Consider the following 26910-nt stretch of genomic DNA (forward strand, 5'->3'; position numbering starts at 1 on the left):
GAGCTCCCGCGGCAACATTGCTTGCCGCGGTAGAGCGTGTCGCATGGCTCGGCGGCTGTTGACCCGGCTGCCGCCCCGCTACGTCCGCACCCCTACAAAGACGCCTTCTTGGCGGGGTCGGGGGCTCCGCCTGCGGCAAGCTTTCTGAAGGCTCGGGCTCTTCCTCGCCGGCCTCGCTTGGCTCAACTTCAGAGCCGGCAGGCTCTTCCTCGCCAATGAACTCCGCGCGCTCGGCGAGGTTTGCCGCCTCTGCCGCCTCCGCCTCCTCCACAGTGAACCCGAACGCGCCCGCGGCAGCTGCGGCCGCAACCTCTTCCGCCCTAGTGGCGATGCGCTGCAGCTCCTCGTCGGTGGTGTCACGGGTGAGGCTTTTCTGCTCGTCAGCGTGGACTGGCACTTCTTCCAAGTTATCGAAGAATGCTTGTGCCACGTCATCCGCAGGCTCTTGCCAAGTTGGAACGATTCCATGTGAATCGCACAACGGCATCATGGCGCGGATCCGATCAAGCGAAGAATTGTTGCACAATGGAACGACGCCCCTCGGCAGCGTGAATGGATGTTGGGGATCGCGTTTGAACAACTCCAGGAGCATTGCATCCAGCTCCAAGACGGTGAAGTTGTAGTTGAGGCCCGGCCGCAGCCTCATGATGTCCGCCGAGTTCTTGAATTCCCAGGCGGGCCTCCCCCTCTCCTGCAGGGGGGCGATGCGGCGGCGGAGGAAATCTGCGCCTACAGCGCCTACAATGAGCCCGGCAAGCCTGAGGCGAAGGATCCTAGTAATGGCGATCTTCAGCCTCTCGTCTTCCGGGGCCACGTTGCTCCAGTCATTGCCGCGCACTATTGAAGCTTGGCGCACGGCGGTAAAGGGCTGCGGATTCTCCTCGACGATCCAGCACCACTCCGCTCTCCACTCCTTCCACTTGCTGCGGAGCTCACCCTCCAAGTACGCCTCCTTCTTGCCGACTCTCGAGATCCAGGCGATCCCTCCGGCAAGCGGCTCTCCTCTCTCTACCCGAGGTATGAAGAAGTGGCGGAAAAGGGCAACATTGGGGTGGACTCCGACAAAGTTTTCGCACAAATGTGCAAAAACTGCCATGGTCAGAACGGCGTTGGGGGTGAAATCAAGGAGGCGGAAGCCGTAGGTGTTCATGATATCGCAGAAGAACTCCGAGAAGGGCGGGTAGAGCCCGCAATAGAAGAACAACGCTAAGAATGGGTACCTGTTTGGAGCTAGTTCTGAAGCAGCGGCCGGGAGTACCCTCGTGCGCGAATGCGCCCGCGTCTCCGTCGCCCAAAAGAGGTAGAAGTACTCCCTCAACTCCTTCACGCCGAGCTGGGGGGAGAAGATCGCCCGCTCCTTCTGCAGCGCCGTGAGCCGCTGCGCCTCGGCTGACTTCACGCCCTTTCCCTTGTCGGCTTTCGGAGCCATGGCGGAGGTGGTGGGGGAGGTCGACGGCGTTGGTGATGCTGGTGGCAATGGGGGCGGAGCGCTGCTCTCTCGGCTTCGAGAAGAAGGGGGGGAGCGGCGGAGGTTCGTGAAGATGGAGTAGTAGCAACCAGCAAGGGGGAACGAACTGCCCCTGTTTCCTCTGCTTATAAAGAGGGACGGGGCGGACGTTTCGGCCTTCCGAATAAAGAACCACCCACGATCTCTCCCACGACGCCGCACTCAATGCGTGCCGTTAGGGGAGAGCGCGGTGGATACGGAGCGAGATTCGGCGTGGCCCAGTCCGCGTGTGCCCGTGCCCTGTCTTGGGCCTGGCCCAACAGCGCTCGGCACCGTGTCTGGCCCAGGCCCGGGGGCTCCTGTCGGTGTACTAGAATAGGGGTACCCTAGTACCCCAAACTTGTGCACGGGCAGTTGCAGCACCCCGCGGCAAGGCTTGCCGGGCGAACGCCAAGATCCTCCGTGGTTCCCTTGGAGCCATTCAAGAACAAAGTATTTAAGCTCAGGAGACAAGGCCCCGGCAAGAGGAGCTTGCCGGGAAGGCCAACCAAGACACTCCAAGGAACTTGCCGTGACGCGCCACGCGCTCCGGCAAGGCAACAAGGTCCCGGCAAGAGGAGCTTGCCGGGAAGACCAACCAAGGTACCTCGAGGCCTGGTGAGCGACAAGCCAATCCCGACAAGATAACAGCAGCGGCAAGGCACTTGCCGCGGCAGGCGGCCACTCTGTGCCCACGCTCCAGCGCATCCACCAACGTGTCGCTCTGGGGGCCTCTCCAGGCGCGCGTGGCGGGAGGCTGTGCAGCCAGCGGTGCACAGTGGCATGCGAAGCTGACAAGATCGCCATCGTGGCGAACGGTGGCGCCCCTAACGGTCCTTTTCTGCACTGTTTGGGCGACTCAGACGGGCATTTAATGCCCTTGTCCCCTGCCGTCAGGGTTAGGTAGGGTGCACTGTACAAGTAACTGTACCAACCACCTCACTTTTTACATTTGTACCCTTCTCTGCGTTGCCACCTGTCGGTGACCCCTTCAGCGTATAAAAGGAGGCCCATGCGCAACGTAGAGGGGGTTCAGAGGTTCGCGAGGTTCGACTCATTGGTAAGCCAGAAAACACTTAGCTCTCGCGAACAAGAACATAATACAACCAGACAAGCAGCAGTAGGAGTGTTATCTCTCCGGAGAGCTCCGAAGCTGGGTAAACTGCTCGTGTGCTTCGCCTCGATCTGCTCTTCGTGCGATCTCCGCCCCCCGCCGAACCGAAAGGGGCTCGGTCCGCCGGCCCCATAGGTGTTCGTGGATCAGTTTCCCCGACAACTGAGTTGATAATCTCGGTGGTACCGAAGAACTCAAGAAGAACCTAAACACATCATTTCGGTCAGACCGAGATGTGATTCGATGTCTCTGAGTTGCTAGGGTTTCACAGTAATGTTACTTTCGGTCTCACACATTCATACTTCTTGGTGGCACCGAGACATAGTAATGCAATGGCCAGGGCGGTGGCACCAAAAATTTCAATTCGGCCGGTCTGAGATGCTTTCGGCGGAAACCTAAACCTAAAAATTTAACTCGCATCTAATCTATGGATTCGATCTGGTGGATAGACATGTTTCAAACGTATTAAGATACATGGCAAATACCTAGTGCATTAAATCAGAAAAAGTGAAGCACAAGGGGGAGGGATTTTACCCTAACTTGGCGCAAATCTCCTATGGAGGCAACAGCGGATGACAATTTCGTTGATGCCAACAGAGTCCAACGGTGAGGGCGCGTTGGACGCAACGGCGAAGTCTGGAGATGAGGTGACGGGAGTAGAGGGGGTGCAGGAGGCGCGACGTTTGAGAGATTTCAATCGTACAGAACCCGCTGGATATATATATATATATATATATACCTAGCTGATGTCGGTGGCACCAAATGGAACAAATTGGTGGCACTGAGATGTGTAACTGCTTGCAGTTGCAGCAAATCGGTGATGCCGAGTTGGTCTAATCGGTAGCACCGAGATTGAAAACCTAGATCAAACAAACCATTTTGGTGAGTCCGAGTAAGAGTGGATTGGTCACATTGAAAGCAATTTGAAGGTTTTGGTTGTCAGCCCTTTCTGATCAGTAGCTCCGAGTGCGCCTCACCAAGAGGGGCCGAAAAAGACTTGATTCTTGTGATGTAGCATGAAGAAAATTTGAGAGAAGAAAGCATAAATATCTAAAGAAGGTTCTTAGGCATTCTTGTACATCCACTTGGCCAGGAAAACCAAGACAATCAAAACAACAAATGGATGTCCTCGAATGGTGAAAATAAGCAAATCAACATGCTCACACAATAAAATAGAAAATGAAAGATGTGTCAAACATGTACAAGCAATTCTAGCATCTATCAAGCAATTGGCGATGACTAGGTCATCAATATATGAGTATATTGACTTAGGAGTCAAATGAGAACATTTGGTCATAGGTCATACTCATTGTTTAAGCACAAATGGGGTTACCACTTTTACATACGGCATTAATGTCTTCACACCATTAGAGTTGCTTTGGCTCAATTTTTTAGAGCACATCTCCCCCTAGATGTGATATCCCCCCAAGGAGGGATGAACTAACCTTTGGTTTTGTCAATGATGACTTCATGTAGATAGTGAAGATGTGGATGCTCAATGTTGATGTAGTCCATCATGAGTTCGGAGCTATCCTTTGGAATTTTGCACTTTTAATACCTACATGGGTTAGTCCCACAAAGAACATACAAGAATATCCATAGGCATAGAGTGAATTCCACACATGATGATGTCCATGAAAGCATTAAGTCACCTTGTCCCCTGCCTTACCAACAAGAGGGTTTGTGACTCCATGAACTAGTGCAATATGTGAAGGTTGATTGCACAACTCCTTGCCAAAATGAATATGAGTGAAGTATGTTGGTGGAGTCACCCTCAAGAACACTCTAGTTCTTCTTATTTGGGACCCACATCAACTTGATGGGAATCCTTGGAGTTGTAGTCGAACTTGATGAAGTAAAGCTTGATGAAGTCTTGGGAACCCACTTGACCATGGCTTTAGGCGCTTCTTCAAATGAGTCAATCTCTTCTTGAAGCTTGTCTTTGCCATTTAGCTTGTGGTCTTGTGGTGGAAGATCATCTTGAGCTTGTGTTCCCTCAAAAGAAGTGGGGTCATACTTCTCTTGTTGAGGAACAAACTTTGTCTTGGGGTATTGATCTTCTTCCCATTCAACTCCATCGGCATTGAACTTCCGTTCAAAACCAACACCTCGATTCTTCCGGTGTATTCCTTGCTTGCGTACAATTTCCTCAAATTTCTTACTCCCGGCAAGGCTCTTGTAAACACCTTTCTCTATAATTCCCTTGGGGCCTTTAGCCATGAAGCATCTTCCAATTCCTTCATTTGGTGAATCAAATATGTCATGGAGTTGGATGATACTAGAGCAAGTCCGACAACACGTTCATCTTGAGTATATCCGGAGTCAGAGTGTTACTTCTCTCGGAGTAGTTGTCGGAGTCAGAATGGGAAACCCATTCACCAACATGATCTTGATGTCTTCGTCTTGTGTAGCTCTTTGATGACTTGTCTTTCCTCTCTGAATCCTTGCTTCTTTGAGAGGGTCTTCAGTCATAACGATCATCTCTACTCCTCTCTCTTAGAGGTGATTCATCTCTTTTGCTACTCCTTTTTGGTGAGTCTTCTCTTTTCTTGTAGGAAGCCATACACTCATTGGAATAGTGTCTGGGCCTTACACAATTGTAGCAATTACGGTCACGACTAGAAGATCTTTTCTCATTGTAGGACCTTGACTTGGAGCTTCTATCTTTGCTTCTACTCTTGTAGAATTTGTTGAAGTTCTTCACCATTAAGCTCAATTCTTCATTGGAGACTAGATTGTCACTTGATGTTGTAGGAGCATCACTTGAAGCTTTGTATGCACCACTTGACTTGTTGTCGAGCTCTTCCTTATCCTTGAGTGACATCTCATGAGCAACAATTCTACCAATGACTTTTGTGGGCTTGAGATCTTTGTAGTTGGGCATCATTTGGATCAATGTGCACACGGTATCATATTTACCATGCAAAGCTCTAACAATCTTCTTGATGATTAATTTGTCGGTCATCTCTTCACTTCCTAAGCCGGCAATCTCGTTTGTGATGAGAGCAAGTCTAGAGTACATTTCGGTGACTCCTTCACCATCCTTCATCTTGAACTTGTCAAGTTGACTTTGAATCACATTCAACTTGGATTCCTTGATGGACTCAGTACCTTCATGCATATCAACCAAAGTATCCAGATTTCGTTTGCACTCTCAAGGCGGCTGATTTTGTTGAATTCTTCAGGGCACAATCCATTGAAGTGAATATCACAAGCTTGATCATTGTATTGCAACATCTTCAATTCTTCTGCAGTCGCTTCATGATCCAGTTCTCTACCATCATCAAAGAATTCACCTTGTAAACCAATACTAAAAAAAGCCCAAACGGCAGGGTTATGACCCAGAATATGCATTTTCATCTTATGCTTCCAACTAGTAAAATGTGTACCATAAAAGTAAGGACCTCTATGGTGATAGTTACCCTCACTAGACTCCATACTCTCTTAGGTCGTGAAACCAACGCTATGGTAACCAAAGCAATGAAAACCAAAGCTAACAAATACCAAAGCTCGGATACCACGTGTAGGATCGAAAGTATGTCTAGAGGGGGGTGATTAGACTACTTGACAAATAAAAACCTATCATTTTCCCAATTTTGATTGTGGACAGATTTTAGCAATTATGACAAGTCAAGCAATCAACCTACACATGCAATTCTAAGAGTATAGCAGGCACAATTAAAACATTGCACATGAAGGTAAAGGAATGGTCTGGAGAAGCCAAACGCAATGGGGACACGAAGATTTTTGGCATGGTTCCGATAGGTGGTGCTATCGTAAGTCCACGTTGATGGAAACTTCAACCCACGAAGGGTAATGGATGTGCGAGTCCAGGGAGGGCTCCACCCACAAAGGGTCCACGAAGAAACAACCTTGTCTATCCCACCATGGCCATCATCCACGAAGGACTTGCCTCACTCGGGTAGATCTTCATGAAGTAGGCGATCTCCTTGCCCTTACAAACTTCTTGGTTCAACTCCACATCATGTCGGAGGCTCCCAAGCGACACCTAACCAATCTAGGAGACACAACTCTCCAAAAGGTAATAGATGGTGTGTTGATGATGAACTCCTTGCTCTTGTGATGTGGCTCCACTATCTTTTTCCATGGATTCGGCATTTTCCGAGGTGTATCCAACATGTCGGTTAGGTCTTCGACTGTGGCCACTAGGTGGGTGGTGGGTGGGTCGTAAAATTCCCAGTAATTCACCTCGAGGCGTTGTCGAACGTAGGCCGAGGGTGAGTCGTCTCGAATAGCCATCATCTAGATTCGGTCAAGCACCTCGTTTAACAAGGCGAGGCCTGCCGAGCTGGTATGTGGTGGCCGCTCGGGATTGGTCTCTGTTGTGGCGGGGTGAGGGGTGATCCGGGTCCAGACTGAATCCTGGTCTATGAGGGCTGAGTTAACCTCAGGGCCAGGGGTCGGATTCGGGGTCGGATAGGTAGGAGGGACCAAGGATAACACCCGGTCTTTGGACGCTACCTCCGCATTAGGGCTTGAAGCCAAATGTGCGACGTCGACCGGACACTGGGGCTCGAGGACAGATCTGCGATTTGAGGAGAGGGTTTGGCCGAGAGTGACTCTTGGCCTCCGAACACCGCTCCCGCACTGAATCTTGAAGCTGGGTCTTCGACGATCATCATTGGTTTTGCCGAAGAGGATTCCTGATCCCTAGACAGGGTGGATATGTCCGAGCTCGAGGCCGGCTAAGGGGTTGAGGCCGATCCATAGATCGGATTGGGAGAAAGCTCCAGAGCAGTTACCATGGAGAACACGAGGGGTGCCAGGTGAGGCTGCGAACCCGACAAAGACAAGATCGCCTCGGATATCAGCTATGTACTCCAGATTGCTGAATCTAATCTGGTGCTTAGGGGAGAAACTGTTGATTTGGTCTACATGACTAGTCGGGTTGGCGTGCAGCACAATGCTGCCGAACGCGAAGAGCTGGTCGGGGACAAAGAGGTCCCCGGTGTTGACGCCATCTTCGATGATCAGGCGAGCCATCGATCTTTTGGGGACCCAATAGCGAAACTCTCAATGAAAGCACCAATGTCGGTGTCTGGCGGATCTCGGGTAGGGGGTCCCGAGCTGTGGATCCAGGATCAGTGGGGAACAAGGGACAAAGAACGCGGTGTTTACCCAGGTTCGGGCCCTCTCTAGGAGGTAAAACCCTACGTCCTGCTTGATTGTATTGATGTGGATGGTATGATTACAAAGTCGATCTACCACGAGATCAGGTGAGCTAAACCCTAGGTTGATAGGGTAATGGAGGTTGCCCTAACCCTAAAGACTAAAGCCCTCCAGTTTATATAGACACCAGTGGGGTTAGGGTTACACATGGTCGGTTACAATAAAGGGAAGATCACGCTAAACCTTGACTTGGAGGGCACACCAAGGCTCGAAGGTCTTCTATCCGGTCATGGGTCCACGTCTTAGCTCGGCTCCTTAGTAGCCCATCAGTCCGGCCCATAAGGAATAGGTCGGCGGCCCGAGGACCCCTCAATCCAGGACTCTCTCACCGACCCTGTCCCTCGGCGTAATCAAGACGAAGATCTCCTGGAAGCTTGGCGTATACTTCAAGCGTATTTTAAATAGTTGGCATGTTTATCCCCACATTGTAACCGGCCATGTGTAAACTTTAGGTACCGTTGACGTCTATATAAACCGCGGGGTTTAGTCTGTATAGGCTCAGATATACACCTGCAAGGTTTTAGAGCTTAGAAAAACTTATACGGTCTCGAGGTAGATCAATCTGTACTTTGTACCCCCATCACAATCAATATATCAGGAGTAGGACGTAGGATTATACCTCATCAAGAGGGCCCGAACCTGGGTACAACATCGTGTCCCTAGTTTTCCTGTTACCATCTAGCTCATGTCACCAAGCTTGGGACCCCCTACCCAAGATCCACAGGTTTTAGCACCGACAACAGGCTGTGAACAGATCCTTGGCAAGGGGTTCCAGGTACTTGATAATCGACGGTGATTTGTACCCCATATAGATCCCTAGTTTATTATGTGGGCCTATAGATGTCCGTTGTGCTGGTGAGATCGGGATGTATGCAACACATCCGAACTTACGCAAATGGGAAATGTTAGGAGGATTTCCATGTACCAATTGCAGAGCGGAAGTATTGTGATATGCGTTTGGCCTCAGTTGTGTGAAGTCAGCAACGTGTAAAACAGCGTGACCCTAACAAGAGGTTGGCAAGTTGCAATTTATAAACAAAGGTATTGCAATGAATTTGATCCTCTTAATCAATTATTCAGCCGAACCATTTTTTGTATGGACATATGGAACGGAGTGGTTAACTTCAATCCCCAAAGTCATGCAATAATCATTGAAAGCACGTGTCGGATGGCATGCATGCGCCGGCGGAAGTGACAAAGTCCACCAACTCCATGGCTGCGACGGGCAATGAGGCGGTAGCGGCGGTCGTCCTTGCGGATCAAACGGAGGAAGGAAATGAGGTCGGACATCTCACCGGCGAGTCTCGATCTCTTCCTCTTTTCCGTTGTTTCACTCTCTAGTAGTTCTACATGTGTGATAACGTGTTTGAAGTGAAATGGAAACTTCTACTGATTTGATCGTTACTGTCCGAACATACACGGCACTTGAGAGGGATGCGTCGGTTCGGAGGAGGAAGAGAGAGGCATCGGTTGCATAGGCAAACCGCACGACGGTTATGGACAAGGGGAGATTCTCCACTAATTACATGTGCTAATTAATCACAACATCCATAGCCACTGGCTTACAGTCTTACAGCTCGGAAATGGAGATTGATAGCAAATTACACTGAAAGTAAAACAGTATCAACGACAAGCGACTACCAGAGAGTGCCGAGAATGTGCTCCTGACTGCTCCTTTCTCTGAGAAAGAGGTGTTTGAGGCCATTACACAAATGGAGAATAATAAGGCTCGAGGACCGGATGGGTTTCCGACGGAGTTCTACAAAAAGTGCTGGCATTTTATTAAGGGAGCTTTGATGCCCATGTTTCAGGAGTTTTTTGAGGGTCAGCTTCAGCTGTTTAAGCTGAATTTTGGAACGATAACTCTTCTTCCTAAGAAGACAGACATTGTTCGCATTGAGCAGTTCAGACCTATACGTCTGCTTAATGTGAGTTTCAAAATCTTCACCAAGGTCGGGACGAACAGACTTATGCAGATTGCACACTCTGTGGTTCATCCGTCCCAGACTGCTTTCATGCCTGATAGAAATATCCTTGAAGGGGTTGTTGTCTTGCATGAAACGCTCCATGAAATCCACTCAAAAAAACTTGATGGCGTAGTTTTTAAAGTGGATTTTGAAAAAGCATATGATAAAGTTAAATGGCCTTTCCTTCAACAAGCTTTGCGTATGAAAGGTTTTGATCTGGCTTGGAGAAACCAGATTGATTCCTTTACGCAAAAAGGGAGTGTAGGGATTAAAGTGAATGACGACATAGGACACTATTTCCAAACACACAAGGGGCTAAGGCAAGGAGACCCGATGTCACCGATCCTGTTTAACATAGTGGCTGATATGCTGACTATTTTAATAGGTCGGGCAAAGGATGCAGGGCAGGTAGGTGGCCTGGTTCCACATCTAGTTGACGGAGGGATTTCCATTCTTCAGTATGCTGATGATACTATCATCTTTATGGAGCACGACTTGGCGAAAGCAAGAAACATGAAGCTGTTGTTATGCTTTTTTGAACAATTGTCTGGCCTCAAAATTAACTTCCACAAGAGCGATTTGTTTTGCTTCGGAAGAGCAAAGGATGACCAGGACACGTATAAACAATTGTTCGGATGTGAATTGGGTTCCTTACCGTTTACGTACTTAGATATACCCATTCATCATCGTAAGCTGACTAACATTGAGTGGAAATGCATCGAGGATCGTTTTGAAAAGAAACTGAGTTGTTGGAAAGGGAAGCTCATGTCATATGGAGGACGATTGATTCTAATTAATTCGGTCCTTACCAGTATGCCTATGTTTCTCTTATCCTTTTTCCAGGTTCCGGTGGGTGTCAGGAAAAGGTTAGATTTCTACCGATCTTGATTCTTTTGGCAGAATGATGAGCTCAAACGAAAGTATAGGCTTGCTAAGTGGGATATAATCTGTAGGCCGAAGGACCAAGGGGGTCTAGGTATTGAAAATTTGGAAGTCAAAAACATATGTCTCCTTAGCAAGTGGCTATTTAAACTGGCATCTAAGACGGAAGCTACTTGGGCACAAATTTTGCATAATAAGTATCTTTATGCTAAAACCTTGGCCCAGGTAAATGTCAGGCCTTCTGACTCACCTTTTTGGAAGGGTTTGATGAGAGTAAAACAACTCTTTTTCAACAAGTCAAAATTTATTGTCGGGAATGGTGCTTCTACGAGGTTTTGGGAGGATACGTGGCTTGGGGAGACTCCCCTTGCACTACAATATCCTACTTTGTACAACATTGTGCGACGTAGAGAAGCCTACGTGACAACTGTTTTACAATCCACTCCCCTTAATATTAGTTTTCGGAGGACGCTAGTTGGAAATCGTTGGGAGGCCTGGCTCCATCTTGTTAGACGTTTAATGGAGGTCCGGCTGTCCCAGCAACCAGATCAGCTGTATTGGAAACTTACTAAGAACGGTGTGTTCTCGGTTAAATCTATGTACCTGGATGTCATTAACTCTAGCGTCGTTCCTTCCTCAATTCACGTTTGGAAAGTAAAGTTTCCCTTACGAATCAAAGTGTTTATGTGGTTTGTGCATAAACAAGTCATTTTGACTAAGGATAACCTGGCAAAACGCAACTGGGTGGGCTCTTCTAGGTGTAGCTTTTGCGATCATAACGAAAACATCAAACACCTCTTTCTCGATTGTCCGTTGGCTAAGATTCTGTGGCGGTCGATTCATATTGCGTTTAATATTAATCAGCCCACCTCTATCAACATGTTATTTGGAACGTGGCTTGATGGGGTTCATTCCGATACTCCAAGACACATTCGTGTTGCTGTCTGTGCTTTATTTTGGGTAGTATGGAACTGCAGAAATGATTTAGTCTTTAACAGATCAACAAACATTCACTTTTTGCAGGTTATCTTCAGGGCCACGACGTTCATCCGTATGTGGTCGCTACTCACTCCGACGGAGGTCAGGGAGCGTTTGGTTACTGCGTCTACCCGATGGGAGATGGTAGCGCGGGATATTTTCAACCGGTTTGAATGACGGTCATGTAATAGGATAGGCATGTAGTGCTCCTATTGTGTTTGCCAGCCGGTTGTGGCTTTGAATTTTAGCTCTTTTGAGCTTTTTGTTTATTTTCGCACCTCGATACTTGGCGACTTTGTTACTGCATTATCTTTTTAATAATATGAGCCGTATGCATCTTTCTGATGCAGAGACTGGGGTAAACCCCCTTTTCGAAAAGAAAAAAAAGCGAAACGCTAGAGGACAGAGGATAACTAAAGCGATTGATTGTAGCCGTTCCCTTGCCACCCGCCGTTGGATCTTGGTAACTCGGCTGGAAGCGTTATGCGATTTAACTGAAGGTGTCGACAGGCTTCAGATACAGGTCTAGTCGAGACTTGGACGGTGACAGAAGAGGCCACATGTTGAGGTAGCATACGTGGTCTCCTATGCTGTGTCACGTAGGCCGCTCAGATGCAGGGCCCTTTGGAGGGTAGTACTGGTAGTAATCTTGATTGCTGGTACCAAACCGCCACGAACGGTTCCATTCTAGGCGCCGCTGTTTTAAAGACCGTGGCTCGCAGCATCCGATCTAAGGGCATTTCCAGCCGTTGGTCCCTCACGACGCATACAAATCGCCTCTTGGGAACGAGTCGGCGATACATTCGGCGTTGGGGGCAGTTTTGCGTCCAGTCGTCGTCTCCAGTTCGCCCTTAGGCGCTGAAATTGACCCACTTTGCAGCCCAATTTCGACGAATAAACGGTTCATATGGACGAGAATAGGCCCATATTCGGCGTGATTTCGCCGTGTCTCGACGTTCAATTATCAACACAATTATTCCTTATCACATATTTTATCACAGAAAAATTAAATACTTCAACAAAATACTACAACAACAAATGTTCAATACAAATTATATAGTTCAACAAATAAAAACTCGTATTTCATCACGCGGCGTCCCCCTTGAGCCTCCATAGGTGCTCAATCAGATCTTTCTGCAGTTGATGATGCACATGTGGGTCTCGGATCTTCTGACGCATACTGAGATAGGCAGTCCAAGTTGCCGGTAGCTGGTGATCAACTTCGGCTAGAGGACCCTGCCTGTAGTATGGTTCAGTGTCAAACACTGGGTCTTCTTGCTCGCTCTCGATGATCATGTTGTGCAAGATGACACAGCAAGTCATGATCTCCCACATTTGCTCGCTCTCGATGATCATTTGATCTCTCCTCATCCAAGTCCATCGCCGAGACAGTCAAAACCCCAAACACCTTGCGCTCGGTGGGCGTGTACCCGCCGTTAAACCGCGCCTCCGCGGCCGGAAACGGCGGCCGGAAACGCCCAGCTGCTGCGGGAGGGGCTGCCGCGGCGAAGCGTTGCTATTTTCCGGCGGGGAATGGCTATCTAGCGGAGTAGGCCGGCGGCCGTCGCCGGGATATAGCTAGTGGTGGCCGAGGGCGCGGGGGGTGCGAGGCGAGTCGGGGAAGAAAACCTTGACTTTTCCCCTGTCGGTGTGGGCCAGGCGTGCTTTTCTCTAGCGCCGGAGCCCCCAACGGCTCCCCAGCGCGCCGGGTTCGGCCTGTGACCGCCGTGCGGAAAAAAGGTCCGAACCGGCGTTTTTCGACGTCCTGGGGACGCGACTGGGCCGTTTTTTTTACGCCGGCGCCGAAAAAGTTGCCTGGAGGGGCCTGTTGAAGGCGCGGCTGGAAATGCCCTAACAAGCTCGACCTTTTTCTAGCTTAGCCCGATCTCACCATCAGATCAGATGCTCCATCCAACAAACAGAATCAACCTACCGGTGTAGCAAGCACGTGACGTGCCACCACTCATCCCAGCACTGACTGTAGAGAGTGCTTCCCTGAGTCATAACCGAGGGAAAATATCCAATGATACCAGCCTCGCATTTCTCTCATCTTTTTCGTACTACCAGCGCAAAAATCGCACTTCTATGCGGCAGTTCTTATATTACTGGCAAATCCATTCACATCACACAACTGTACGCACACACTTATTTTTTCCGTGGAATTCCAGAGCGAGCATTCAACGAAAGGGAGGAGCAACACGCATATCGGCCGGTCGACATCTCCGAGGCCCTTTCGAACTTGTTTAAACAACCGGCACCAATTAAAAGACGACGGTGAGGGCAGGCGTCGTCGTCAGCTCGGGCTCAGCCCACCATCCGCGAGCAAATCCGAGGCGGTACGGTGGACTGATTGGAAGGTGGGAGAGACTTTTGTGCCGTGCGGCACACCACCGTCTGTCTTTGATTTCGAAGAAGGGGTCAAAGAAAGGGTGCGCCCAACCGAACCGCACATGCCCAGCCGAGTGGGGAATGAACTCCAAGCAACAGCGAAGAAATTGATCGCAGATCGGCTGGCGTAGGACACGGTTCGATTGCTACGTGCGACAGCATCCATGTAGATAGATGTTGGTCTCGCTCTCGCGTGTCTGGTGAGTGCCCCTGCAGGCATCCCTGGCACACGGCGACGGCGATTTGTTTGCTTCGTGCACCTAAATTCTTTTCTTTTCACGTGGCTTCTCAGGACGACCCTGGGCGCACGGAAGCCCCCTGCTAATTCCGCAAAGACCATCCTCCCGTTTCCCTGCCAAGTTCACAGCATGTGCCGAGACGATAATAGTAGGAGTCTTGCCTGGCTGGTCTTTAGCTTGAACCACCAGGGATATTTAGTAGTAATAGCTGGTAACGCTGACCTAGCTATTTGCCAGATTCCGGAGCCAGACCAGACTCCTACAATGGCCGGCTCCGAAGTCACAAGTCTTTGCTTGCTTATACCGAACTAAAGAAAAAAAGAAAAATATCTTTAATGGTAGTTGGAACATGCAACAATGGATAAGAAGAAGAAAGCAGGAATAAATGGTGCGCGGGCTTTCTTGGTTGTCTGCTCACGCTACTGCCCATACTGACTGACCACTACGCTGGTGGAATCCACGCTATCCCAAACGGCAACGCACATCTTCATCACTTTTTGCTCCCATCTTTTCCATACAACTAAGCAATTTCCCCGTGGATAACTTAGAAATTTGCAACCACCTTGCATTTGCAGCCAGTAGAGACAGTTGACACTGACACTACTCTTACAAGCAGCAAGAATGCAAAGTCTGATCATGACCAAACAAACACATTACCACCATTGGAGAGGATGGTTGGTGCAAAGGCTGACCTAAGGCTTGCATGTGAGGAGCAAGTAGGCCAGCCACCGGATCATAATTAGTCCAGACTTGCAAAGGAGCAAGAAATATGCCAAGAATGTCCCACGGAATAAACTCATGTAAAATGTCAAGGCTAGATGGAATGTACCGAGAATATTGATAATTATTCTATCTGAGTATCTACAGCTTCCTTCCCAAGTAAGGTGGAAGAAAAATTAACCAGCCGATACAGGATGAACTACATGTCCACTCTCAGATTATCAAGACATGACTAAACTCTCCCGAGCTCCCAACGCAAGAGCGGAGAATGCATGCAAAGCAAAGGCTTAACTTATTGCATCCAGCGCGACTCTCGCAACTTCAAGGATAACTCTCCATCAGAGGTGAAGAAGGTGTTTATGTTCAAAAATATGGTTTTGGTCCTGGCAACCAAGTTCAGCTGCTTCCTTTTGGACCAGCTTGACATGGCGACAAATTCATCAAGTGAGGAAAAACATCACAGAAGAATCAGCGCCGGCCGAGTACCCTACTTCTAATGTTATTCCTTGACTTCACCATAGGTTGCCTGGTGTTACTCTTAGGCTTTGGTATGTCCCCCAGCTCCATTACTTGTATCGTGCGCTGCTTCTTAGCTGTGGCCGATGGAAGAGTACAGTTAGGTAAACCACAAGATCATAGATGTGAAGAAAGAAAATATTGCGATAGAAAGACAACACGAACCATTTTCAGCTTCTTGGTAACGTTCCTGGAGCCTACGCTTGGCTGCTTCCAACCTTACGTTGCTTTCCAAGCCATCCTGGGTCTTTGGCCTTGCCGACTCTAACCTGACTCCTGATGAAGGCTGTGCACGAAGCCTTGATTTCTGGAGTCAAAGGATAGATATAAGTCACGAGATCTTAAGCATCATCATAGCTTAAGTCTCAGTAACATGTGATACTTACATCCACATGACCCATTGTAGGTTTTCTTTCGACACCGAAGTGTTCCTGGGTCTGTTTGTACTTCATCTCACCGATGGGCTTCTGTTGAGTAGCTGCCTTCATTGGTCTCATAGATCCAGAATCAGAACTCAGGGGCCTGGATTGCTTGTTGAGCATGCCTTGGGGCTTGGCTTGCAAATTTGAACCTTGAGGTCTTTGCTGGTTTGTATGCCTCATTGGTGGTTCTTGCCTTGTCAATTCTGGCCTCCGGAACTGATCTCTTTCAACAGTTCCAACAGGTCGAGTAAGTTCTGGTTTTGACACAGTTGAATGGTTTGCAGGCCTCCTGCCATTGTTTTCCCTCTTGTTTCCAATGCGAGCATCATTGTTGTGTCTCAAGTCTGTCATAATATAATGTTAGTTATCACACAATCTATGGAGTGCTAGCATAGCAAGGGAAAACTAAGCAATTTGGGTGGTTGTACTCACTTCCATCTTCATCCATTTCGTCAAAGAACTTCAGGTTGCAAAGGCGAACAGGCAAAGTAACAATGGAAGTTAATTAGCTTATTGTTCAGCACTAAAACAATTCAGATAGCAAGAGTGGATATATTAGTACCTCAGAGAGTTGAATGGCAGTAGTCTCAGGTGCAAAGAATGCTCCTTCATCCAAAGGTGGAGAAGGAAGGCCTTCTTCTTCATCATCATCATCCACAACAGAAGGGTTTGAAGTTCCTGGGGAGTTGTCTACAGGTAAAAGCAGCAATAATATAGTAAGCTAAGAGGCTTGCAACTGAGCATTCATTCACTCAGAATTAACTCTGAAACTGATGGATGAAATAATGTAACATTGAACAAATTCAGATCCTTTACCTGCAAGGGCAACGTTGGTAGTACTGACCCACTCATCAACCAAAATTTTCCAATCCCTGGAAACACAAAAGGTAACTGAAGATGTCAACAATAGTTTACAAGATTGCTTTGGACTCATGCTAACAAGGTAATTTTCTCATTTTTCTTTGGGATGGTGAACAAAGGTAAATGGTGACTATGTAGCAGTGCAGATGGACTGGTACTAGTCAAAAAAAAAATCAGAACATGAGAGAAGTAATTTGCCTCACTGAACTCTTCAAATTCAAGCATGAACTAGTTCTATAAAGCCAAACTAGATAAAAGTTCATGAAGCTTACTGAATGAGAGCCAGCGCGAGGTGACGAATCTGCTGCGAGCTGTGCTTCCGAAGGCCATTAACAGCCCTCCCAATCTCAGTAGCCTACGATGAACAGCCCCAAAGATAAGCAAACCAAATAGCAACAAAACCAGATATCTCATATGTGGTATGCAAAATAGGTACCCTAAGCGTGGAGACGGACAATTGCATCAGCTGCAGCCTCCTAAGTGAGTCGAACAGAGTAGCATCCGACTGCAAGACACCGTTTGTGTTTTAGTTCAGAATCAATGCTAAGTGCTCACTGGAGTTGACAAATAACAGGTTTGGCAATGAACACAGATAGGAGTCCATACATGGTCTTGCTTGTGCAGGAGGAGCTCCTTGATGCGGAGGACCTCCCCAACGATCTGCGACTCCTCATCGATCTCGTTGGTGAGGGCCTCCAGCTCCTCAGCCTCCGGGTCGTCGTCTTCAGCGTGGTGGTCCTCCTCCGCCGGTGCGGCCGCGTCCTGCTCCTCCTCCTCCTCCTCCTCGTCGTTGTCGTCATCATAGTTGTGGCCGTAGTTGCTGGCGGCGGCGCGGCGGAGGCGCTCGTCGTCCTCCGAGTCGGAGTCTTCATCCTCGCTGATGCCGCCGCCGAGCGCCCCACCCCCGGGCGCGCCGAGGCTGCTGCTATCGACCTTGGACTCCTTCTCGGGGACGCGGCGCACGCTGCCCTTGTCCTCCGCGACGGCGGGCGTGGCGGGGGGGACGGAGCCGGTGCTGGCGGTGCAGCCGTGGCAGGAGGGGCGGGCGAGGAGCGCGTTGAAGAGGCGCTCGGCTATGCGGTCGCGGCGGCGCAGGAACTCCTGCGGCTCGTCGGCGGCGGCGACGAGGATGGCCTTCTCGATGGTCTCGCAGATGCTGACGCCGGCGCCCCGGAAGAAGCCGCGCCACCGGTCGAGCCCGTCGTCGGCCATCGCCCCCGAGATCGCGACCCCGACAGACGGGAACAAACAGCTAGCACTACTAGAAGAACCGATGCTCCGCCGATTACCTCGGGCGGGTTCCTTGCGAAATTATTACTACGCCGCGGCCGAGAATCTAATCCCAGCCCCCGATCGCGAATCCGATGCCCCCCGGAATCCGCCGATCGTGAAAGCGAAATTCGCCAAAAAAATCAAATCGACGAACGGGGCGAGCGAGCAGAAAACGAATCGGGCCGAAACGAATCGAGGAAACCGAGTCGAGTTGGGTTGTGTTTCCCTTCGTTGGTTGCTTGGCCCCCAAGTGCCGGTTTCCTTGCGGATTTCTGCGGCGGCAGGAAGAACCTTACCAAATCCTATCTGGCCCTTGCGGAAAGGGGGAGGTAGGGTGGGGTAGGGCTGGGCGTGGGAGGGGTAGGAGGAAGAAGACGGTGCGGCTCGGCTGGGCTGGGGGGAGAAGGCGAGGCTCGCGAGGGCGATGCAAACACCAGGAAGGGTCGGGACGGAGATGGGGACGGGGCGGGGCGGGTGGATAGGGACGCGGATGGCAGGGTACGCTACGCGACCCGAGCCCACGAGGACTACGAGCACCGGCACGCACGCACGCACAGCGCAGCTAACTGAACAAGAGCTACTCCCGCCCCGTGGGCCCAAAAGGCCAAAATACGCGCGGTAAAACAAACCGGGTCGCGTCACCGGTTCGCTTCGCTTCGCTTCTTTTCCTTCGGCAAGCGCGAACCCTCCTTTTCCTTCTGCAGGAGCGGGGCGACGCGGCGGCCTCGTGGTGGCTTCTTTGGTTTGACCCCGCCGAGTCGACATGCACTCTCTTTCTCCCGCCTCCCCTCACCTCCCCTGGTTTTGTTTAGCAGTATAGTTTGGTACTGGCATTAACTACTTCGATCGCTGCCCATGATTTACTCCATTATTATCGGCAGTGCCAATTGATTGGCTAATTTCCTTCTCATCTCACCAGATATCCCTCCAGATCAATCAAACATAAATGTTCACTACTCCATTACTGAAATGATTTTGGTTTGGGGCAGTGGTTCTTTTCGAATCGAAATAAACCTATGATAGCAACATCCTGGACCCCACCACGGGTCCATGAAAGCTCGGTTACCTTCTGTAGACTCTAGTGTAGTTTTCTCTTTTAGCTGCAGCAGGGGTGGCTCGTTGCGGTTAACGCCCTTGGCTCAGCTCCAGCGGTTGCTTCCAAAATGGCCCAGGCAACCGTATCCCCGGGTTGTTCCAGCCAGGGATTCTCGACGCGCAAGTGGCATGTGTTTCTTGCTTCCTTTCGGAAGGAATATGTGGCTCTTGCCATCTCTAGCTCAGCTCGGTGCACCACAGACTTTTCACTACTTCAGTTGTGAGCTTGTGGCTGCCTCTCCTCTGGGGCAAACTGCACGGCAAGAGCAGAAAAACGGTGCGTAGTAAACGTGGTTAGTCATGAGTTGAGGTATTTTTTTCCATAGGCTATATTTTTCTTCCTCTGTTTTTTTTTACAAGGTACTCCCTCCGTAAAGAAAGATAAAAGCGTTTAGATCACTACTGTACAGAGAGATTGATTTTTCCTTCTTCCTCTATGAATGAGAAGACTGCCAACTCTCCGGTGTACTCTCCAAGAAAATAACCCACCGTAGAATAAAGTAGGAAAATAAATCATGTTTAAGCATATCAAAGTTGTATTGTGTTTGTTTGGCATGTCAAACTGAATACGTTTTTTTAACTGCAAATTGTACAACGTTGGTGCAAAAACTTGTGAATTCATTCGGAACTCCTCAGCGATTGGTTGTTTTCGAGTTTCAACAACACTCGGCTACCTCAATGACCAAGAAGATTCGGTTAATTCAATGAAAATCGGGCAAACGTAATCAGGGGCGTAGCAAGGTCTAGGTTGCTCGGGTCGTGGCTTACAAAATGTTCGTTGATTGTGGTACTTTTTGTGCACTGTACAACACTGTACATAATGATGCTATAGTTATAAGTGTTCGCTCGTGTCTTAGGCTGATCCTGGCTACAACACCCGTTACAATCACCCGATTTTCATTTAATTAATCGGCCGACCTGGTTACCTGCAAAGACTTACACTCTCGAGAAGAGAGTGTTCGTCGAGACCAACTACAAAGAGTCATTCCCATCAATTATCACCCTCGATCCGATAACTGTGACTTCACCACAAAACACCCACCAAAAGAGGCATCATCTTCAATAGTTGCCCGAGACCCATGTTGGAGTGTGCAATAGACATTGAACGCAGAACACCTACCTACCTCCTCCCCAATGATCCTCCTGAGCAACATGGGCGGAAACCCTACCACCACCTTAGGTCGGCCATCTATGCTCTTGAGCCGTTACGATGGCGACTGACCTCTCCAGTCGCATCCAAAGGAAACAGGTCGACCCCAATGGTTTAGAGTGGTGGCGGTATGTTTTCCCTGACGTCGACCATCCCCTACCAATGAGGCTCTAGCTATCGGTAGCGCGACTCGTTCCAGATCCCAGCCTAAGCTTTTGTCTAGGCACTCTCATGGTGGCACCCCGATACGTCTCCAATGTATCTATAATTTTTGATTGCTCCATGCTATTATATTATCCGTTTTGGATGTTTATGTTCTTTACTTTACACTTTTATATCATTTTTGGGACTAACCTACTAACCGGAGGCCCAACCCGAATTGCTATTTTTTTGCCTATTTCAGTGTTTCGAAGAAAAGGAATATCAAATAGAGTCCAAATGTAATGAAACCTTTGGGAGCGATCTTTTTGGAACAAACACAATCCAGGAGACTTGGAGTGGACGTCAAGAAGCAGCCAAGGCGGCCATGAGGGTGCCTGGCACGCCCTAGAGGTGTGGGCGCGCCCCCCACCCTCGTGGGCCCCTCGTGGATCCACCGACCTACTTCTTCCTCCTATGTATATCTACGTACTCCGAAAACATCCTGGAGCACCACAAAAACCTATTTCCATCGCCGCAACCTTCTGTACCTGTGAGATCCCATCTTGGAGCCTTTTTCCGCGCTCCGCCGGAGGGGAATCGATCACGAAGGGCCTCTACATCATCGCCAAGGCCTCTCCTATGAGTTGTCAATAGTTTACCACAGACCTTCGGGTCCATAGTTATTAGCTAGATGACTTCTTCTCTCTCTTTGAATCTCAATACAAAGTTCTCCTCGATCTTCTTGGAGATCTATTCGATGTAACTCTTTTTGCGGTGTATTTGTCGAGATCCGATGAATTGTGGGTTTATGATCAAGTTTATCTATAAGAAATATTTGAATCTCCTCTGAATTCTTTTATGTATGATTTGTTATCTTTGCAAGTCTCTTCGAATTATCAGTTTGGTTTGGCCTACTAGATTGATCTTTCTTGCAATGGGAGAAGTGCTTAGCTTTAGGTTCAATCTTGCGGTGTCCTTTCCCAGTGACAGCAGGGGCAGCAAGGCACGTATTGTATTGTTTCCATCGAGCATAAAAAGATGGGGTTTATATCATATTGCTTGAGTTTATACCTCTACATCGTGTCATCTTGCCTAATGTGTTACTCTGTTCTTATGAACTTAATACTCTATATGCATGCTGGATAGCGGTCGATGTGTGGAGTAATAGTAGTAGATGCAAGCAGGAGTCGGTCTACTTGTTGCGGACGTGATGCCTATATACATGATCATGCCTAGATAATCTCATAACTATGCACTTTTTCATCAATTGCTCGACAGTAATTTGTTCACCCACCGGAATACTTATGCTATCTTGAGAGAAGTCACTAGTGAAACCTATGGCCCTCGGGTCTATCTTTTATCATATAAGTTTCCGATCTACTTTATTTTGCAATCTTTACTTTCCAATCTATATCATAAAAATACCAAAAATATTTATCTTATCTTATTGTCTCTATCAGATCTCACTTTCGCAAGTGATCGTGAAGGGATTGACAACCCCTTTATCGCGTTGGTTGTGAGGTTCTTGTTTGTTTGTGTAGGTACGAGGGACTTGTGAGGAGCCTCCTACTGGATTGATACCTTGGTTCTCAAAAACTGAGGGAAGTACTTACACTACTTTGTTGCATCACCCTTTCCCCTTCAAGGAAAAACCAATGCAGTGCTCAAGAGGCAGCAAGAAGCATTTCTGGTGCCATTGCCGGGGAGGTCTTCGCTCAAGTCAAGACATACCAAGTACCCATCACAAACTCATCTCCCTTGCATTACATTATTTGCCATTTGCCTCTCGTTTTCCTCTCCCCCACTTCACCCTTGTCGTTTTACTCGCCCTCTCTTTCTCGTTCGCCTCTCTCTTTCGCTTGCCTTTTGTGTGCTTGTGTGTTGGATTGCTTGTCACGATGGCTCAAGATAATACTAAATTGTGTGACTTTTCCAATACCGACAATAATGATTTCTTTAGCACTCCGATTGCTCCTCTTAATGATGCTGAATCTTGTGAAATCAATGTTGCTTTGTTGAATCTTGTTATGAAAGATCAATTCTCCGCCTTCCTAATGAAGATGCCGCTACTCATCTAAACAACTTTGTTGATTTGTGTGATATGCAAAAAAAGACACGGATAATGATATTGTTAAATTGAAGTTATTTTTGTTTTCACTTAGAGATCATGTTAAAACTTGGTTTTCGTCTTTGCCTAAAAACAGTATTGATTCATGGAATAAGTGCAAAGATGCTTTTATCTCTAAGTATTTTCCTCCCGCTAAGATCATCTCCCTTAGAAACGATATTATGAATTTTAAGCAACTTGATCATGAACATGTTGCACAATCTTGGGAGAGGATGAAATTAATGATACGTAATTGCCCTACACATGGTTTGAATTTGTGGATGATCATACAAATTTTTTATGCCAGATTCAATTTTGCTTCTAGAAATCTTTTAGATTCGGCCGCGGGAGGCACTTTTATGGAAATCACTTTAGTAGAAGCTACTAAACTCCTAGATAATATTATGGTTAATTATTCTGAATGGCACACCGAAAGATCTATTAGTAAAAAAGTTCATGCGACGGAAGAGATTAATGTTTTGAGTAGAAAGATGGATGAACTTATGAAATTGTTTTCTAATAAGAGTGCTCCTATTGATCCCAATTATATGCCTTTGTCTACTTTGATTGAGAATAATAATGAATCTATGGATGTGAATTTTGTTGGTAGGAATAATTTTGGTAACAACGCGTATAGAGGAAACTTTAATCCTAGGCCGTTCCCTAGTAATTCCTCTAATAATTATGGTAATTCCTACAACAATTCTTATGGAAATTTTAATAAGATGCCCTCTGATTTTGAGAATAGTGTTAAAGAATTTATGATCTCTCAAAAGAATTTCAATGCTTTGCTTGAAAAAAAATTGCTTAAAGTTGATGAATTGGCTAGGAACGTCAATAGAATTTCTCTTGATGTTGATTCTTTGAAACTTAGATCTATTCCACCTAATAATGATATCAACGAGTCTCTCAAAGCCATGAGAATTTCCATTGATGAGTGCAAAGAAAGAACCGCTAGGATGCGTGCTAAGAAAGATTGCTTTGTAAGAGCATGTTCTTCAAGTTTCCATGATAATAATGATGAAGATCTAAAAGTGATTGATGTGTCCCCTATTAAATCTTTGTTTTGCAATATGAATCTTGATAATGATGGGACTGGAGATGAGTCAACTTTAGTTAAAAGGCGTCCTAATGATTCAGAGTTTTTAGATCTTGATGCTAAATTTGGTAAAAGTGGGATTGGAGAGGTCAAAACTTTACATAGCAATGAACCCACTATCTTGGATTTCAAGGAATTTAATTATGACAATTGTTCTTTAATAGATTGTATTTCCTTGTTGCAATCCGTGTTGAATTCTCCTCATGCTTATAGTCAAAATAAAGCTTTTACCAAACATATCGTTGATGCTTTGATGCAATCTTATGAGGAAAAACTCTAATTGGAAGTTTCTATCCATAGAAAACTTTATGATGAGTGGGAACCTACTATTAAAATTAAAATTAAAGATCATGAATGCTATGCTTTGTGTGATTTGGGTGCTAGTGTTTCCACGATTCCAAAAACTTTATGTGATGTGCTAGGTTTCCGTGATTTTGATGATTGCTCTTTAAACTTGCACCTTGCGGATTCCACTATTAAGAAACATATGGGAAGGATTAATGATGTTCTTATTGTTGCAAATAGGAATTATGTGCCCGTAGATTTCGTCGTTCTTGATATAGATTGCAATTTTTCATGTCCTATTATTCTTGGTAGACTTGTCCTTAAAACAATTGGTGCAGTTATTGATATGAAGGAAGGAAATATTAGATTCCAATTTCAATTAAGGAAAGGCATGGAACACTTTCCTAGAAAGAAAATCAAATTACCTTATGAATCTATTATGCGAGCCACTTATGAATTGAATACCAAGGATGGCAATACTTAGATCTATTCTCGCTTTTATGCCTAGCTAGGGCGTTAAACGATAGCACTTGTTGCGAGGCAACCAAATTTTATTTTTATTCCTTGCTTTTTGCTTCTACTCCCTCAGTTCCTAAATATAAGTCTTTGTAGGAATTTCACTATGAACCGCATACGGATGTATCTAGATGCATTTTAGAGTAAGATTCACTCATTTTACTGTGTATGTGGTCTATAGTGAAATCTCTCCAAAGACTTATATTTAGGAACGAAGGGAGTATTTAGTAATAAATAATTCACATAGCCTCTGTTTAGATGTGGTTTTATGTTTTAATTAGTGTTTGTGCCAAGTAGAACCTATAGGATCATCTTGGGTGATAATAATTTGATTTTGCTGAAAAATAGAAACTTTTGCCCGCACCAGAATAATTTTAATAAATCACAGAAACGTGATTTTTAGTTGATTCTTTTTACAGTATATCAGTAGACAAATTGCCTAGGACTTCCTATTTTGGTAGGATTTTTAGAGTTCCAGAAGTATTCGAAAGTTACATATTTCTACAAATTGTTCTGTTTTTGACAGATTCTGTTTTTTGTGTGTTGTTTGCTTATTTTGATGGATCTATGGCTAGTATAGGGGGGTATGAACCATAAAGAAGTTGGAATACAGTAGGTTTAACACCAATATAAATAAATAATGAGTTAATTATAGTACCTTAAGTGGTGGTTTTTCTTTCTTGCACTAACGGAGCTTATGAGATTTCCTGTTGAGTTTTCTGTTGTGAAGTTTTCAAGTTTTGGGTATAGATTTGATGGACTATAAAATAAGGAGTGGCAAGAGCCTAAACTTGGGGATGCCCATGGCACCCCAAGATAATTCAAGGACAACCAAAAGCCTAAGCTTGGGGATGCCCCGAAAGGCATCCCCTCTTTCGTCTTCGTCTATCGGTAACTTTACTTGGAGCTATATTTTTATTCGCCACATGATATGTGTTTTGCTTGGAGAGTCTTGTATGATATGAATCTTTGATTTTTAGTTTACCACAATCATCCTTGATGTACACACCTTTTGGGAGAGACACACATGATTTGGAATTTATTAGAATACTCTATGTGCTTCACTTATATCTTTTGAGCTAGATAATTTTTGCTCTAGTGCTTCACTTATATCTTTTTAGAGCACGGCGGTGGTTTTATTTTGTAGAAATTTTTGATCTCTCATGCTTCACTTATATTATTTTGAGAGTCTTTTAGAACAGCATGATATTTGCTATGGTTATAAAATTGGTCCTAGAATGATGGGCATCCAAGTTGGGTATAATAAAAACTATCATAGAAAGTGAATTGGATGCTATGATCAATTTGATGCTTGATAATTGTTTTGAGATACAGAGGTGGTGATATTAGAGTCATGCTATTTGGGTAGTTGTGAATTTAAGAAATACTTGTGTCGAAGTTGGCAAGTCCCGTAGCATGCACGTATGGTAAAAGTTGTGTAACAAATTTGTAGCATGGGCTGCTCTTTTGATTGTCTTCCTTATGAGTGGAGGTTGGGGTCGCGCGATGGTTAACTCCTACCAACCCTTCCCCTAGGAGCATGTGTAGTAGTACTTTGCTTCGAGGGCTAATAAACTTTTGCAATAAGTATATGAGTTCTTTATGACTAATGTGAGTCCATGGATTATACGCACTCTTACCCTTCCATCATTGCTAGCCTCTTCGGTACCATGCATTGCCCTTTCTCACCTTGAGAGCTGGTGCAAACTTCGCCGGTGCATCCAAACCCCGTGATACGATACGCTCTATCACATATAAACCTCCTTATATCTTCCTCAAAACAGCCACCATACCTACCTATTATGGCATTTCCATAGCCATTCCGAGATATATTGCCATGCAACTTTCCACCGTTCCGTTCATCATGACATGTTTCATCATTGTCATATTGCTTTTGCATGATCATGTAGTTGACATCGTATTTGTGGCAAAGCCACCTTCATAATTTTTCATACATGTCGCTCTTGATTCATTGCATATCCTGGTACACCGCCGTAGGCATTCATATAGAGTCATATTTTGTTCTAGTATCGAGTTGTAATTCATGAGTTGTAAATAAATAGAAGTGTGATGATCATCCTTATTAGAGCATTATCCCCTATATGAAAAAAAGAAAGGCCAAGTAAAAAAAATTAAAGGCCAAAAAAAAGAGAAAGGCCAAATAGAAAAAAGAAAATAAAAAGGGGGACAATGTTACTATCTTTTTCCACACTTGTGCTTCAGAGTAGCACCATGATCTTCATATAGAGAGTCTCCTGTGTTGTCACTTTCATATACTAGTGGGAATTTTTCATTATAGAATTTGGCTTGTATATTCCAACGATGGGCTTCCTCAAAATGCCCTAGGTTTCCATGAGCAAGCAAGTTGGATGCACACCCACTTAGTTTCTTTTGTTGAGCTTTCATACATCTATAGCTCTAGTGCATCCGTTGCATGGCAATCCCTACTCCTCATGTTGACATCAATTGATGGGCATCTCCA

The 26910-nt window shown here is 46.6% G+C and overlaps 1 protein-coding gene across 1 annotated transcript; it reads right to left on the reverse strand.

The window, feature by feature from the left end:
- Positions 1–15052: 15052 nt before the first annotated feature.
- LOC119343769 (probable mediator of RNA polymerase II transcription subunit 26b) lies at positions 15053–18463 on the reverse strand. Its single transcript, XM_037614558.1, has 9 exons — positions 17370–18463; positions 17200–17268; positions 17036–17118; positions 16719–16774; positions 16465–16592; positions 16335–16362; positions 15867–16246; positions 15646–15787; positions 15053–15557 (listed from the first exon to the last, which is right to left on the reverse strand). The coding sequence occupies exons 1-9, from the start codon at positions 17973–17975 to the stop codon at positions 15433–15435; spliced, it is 1617 nt and encodes a 538-aa protein (XP_037470455.1). The 5' UTR covers positions 17976–18463; the 3' UTR covers positions 15053–15432.
- Between the last annotated feature and the right edge of the window lie 8447 nt (positions 18464–26910).

This window comes from Triticum dicoccoides, chromosome 1B, assembly GCF_002162155.2.
Source record: "Triticum dicoccoides isolate Atlit2015 ecotype Zavitan chromosome 1B, WEW_v2.0, whole genome shotgun sequence".
Taxonomy (NCBI): Eukaryota; Viridiplantae; Streptophyta; class Magnoliopsida; order Poales; family Poaceae; genus Triticum; species Triticum dicoccoides.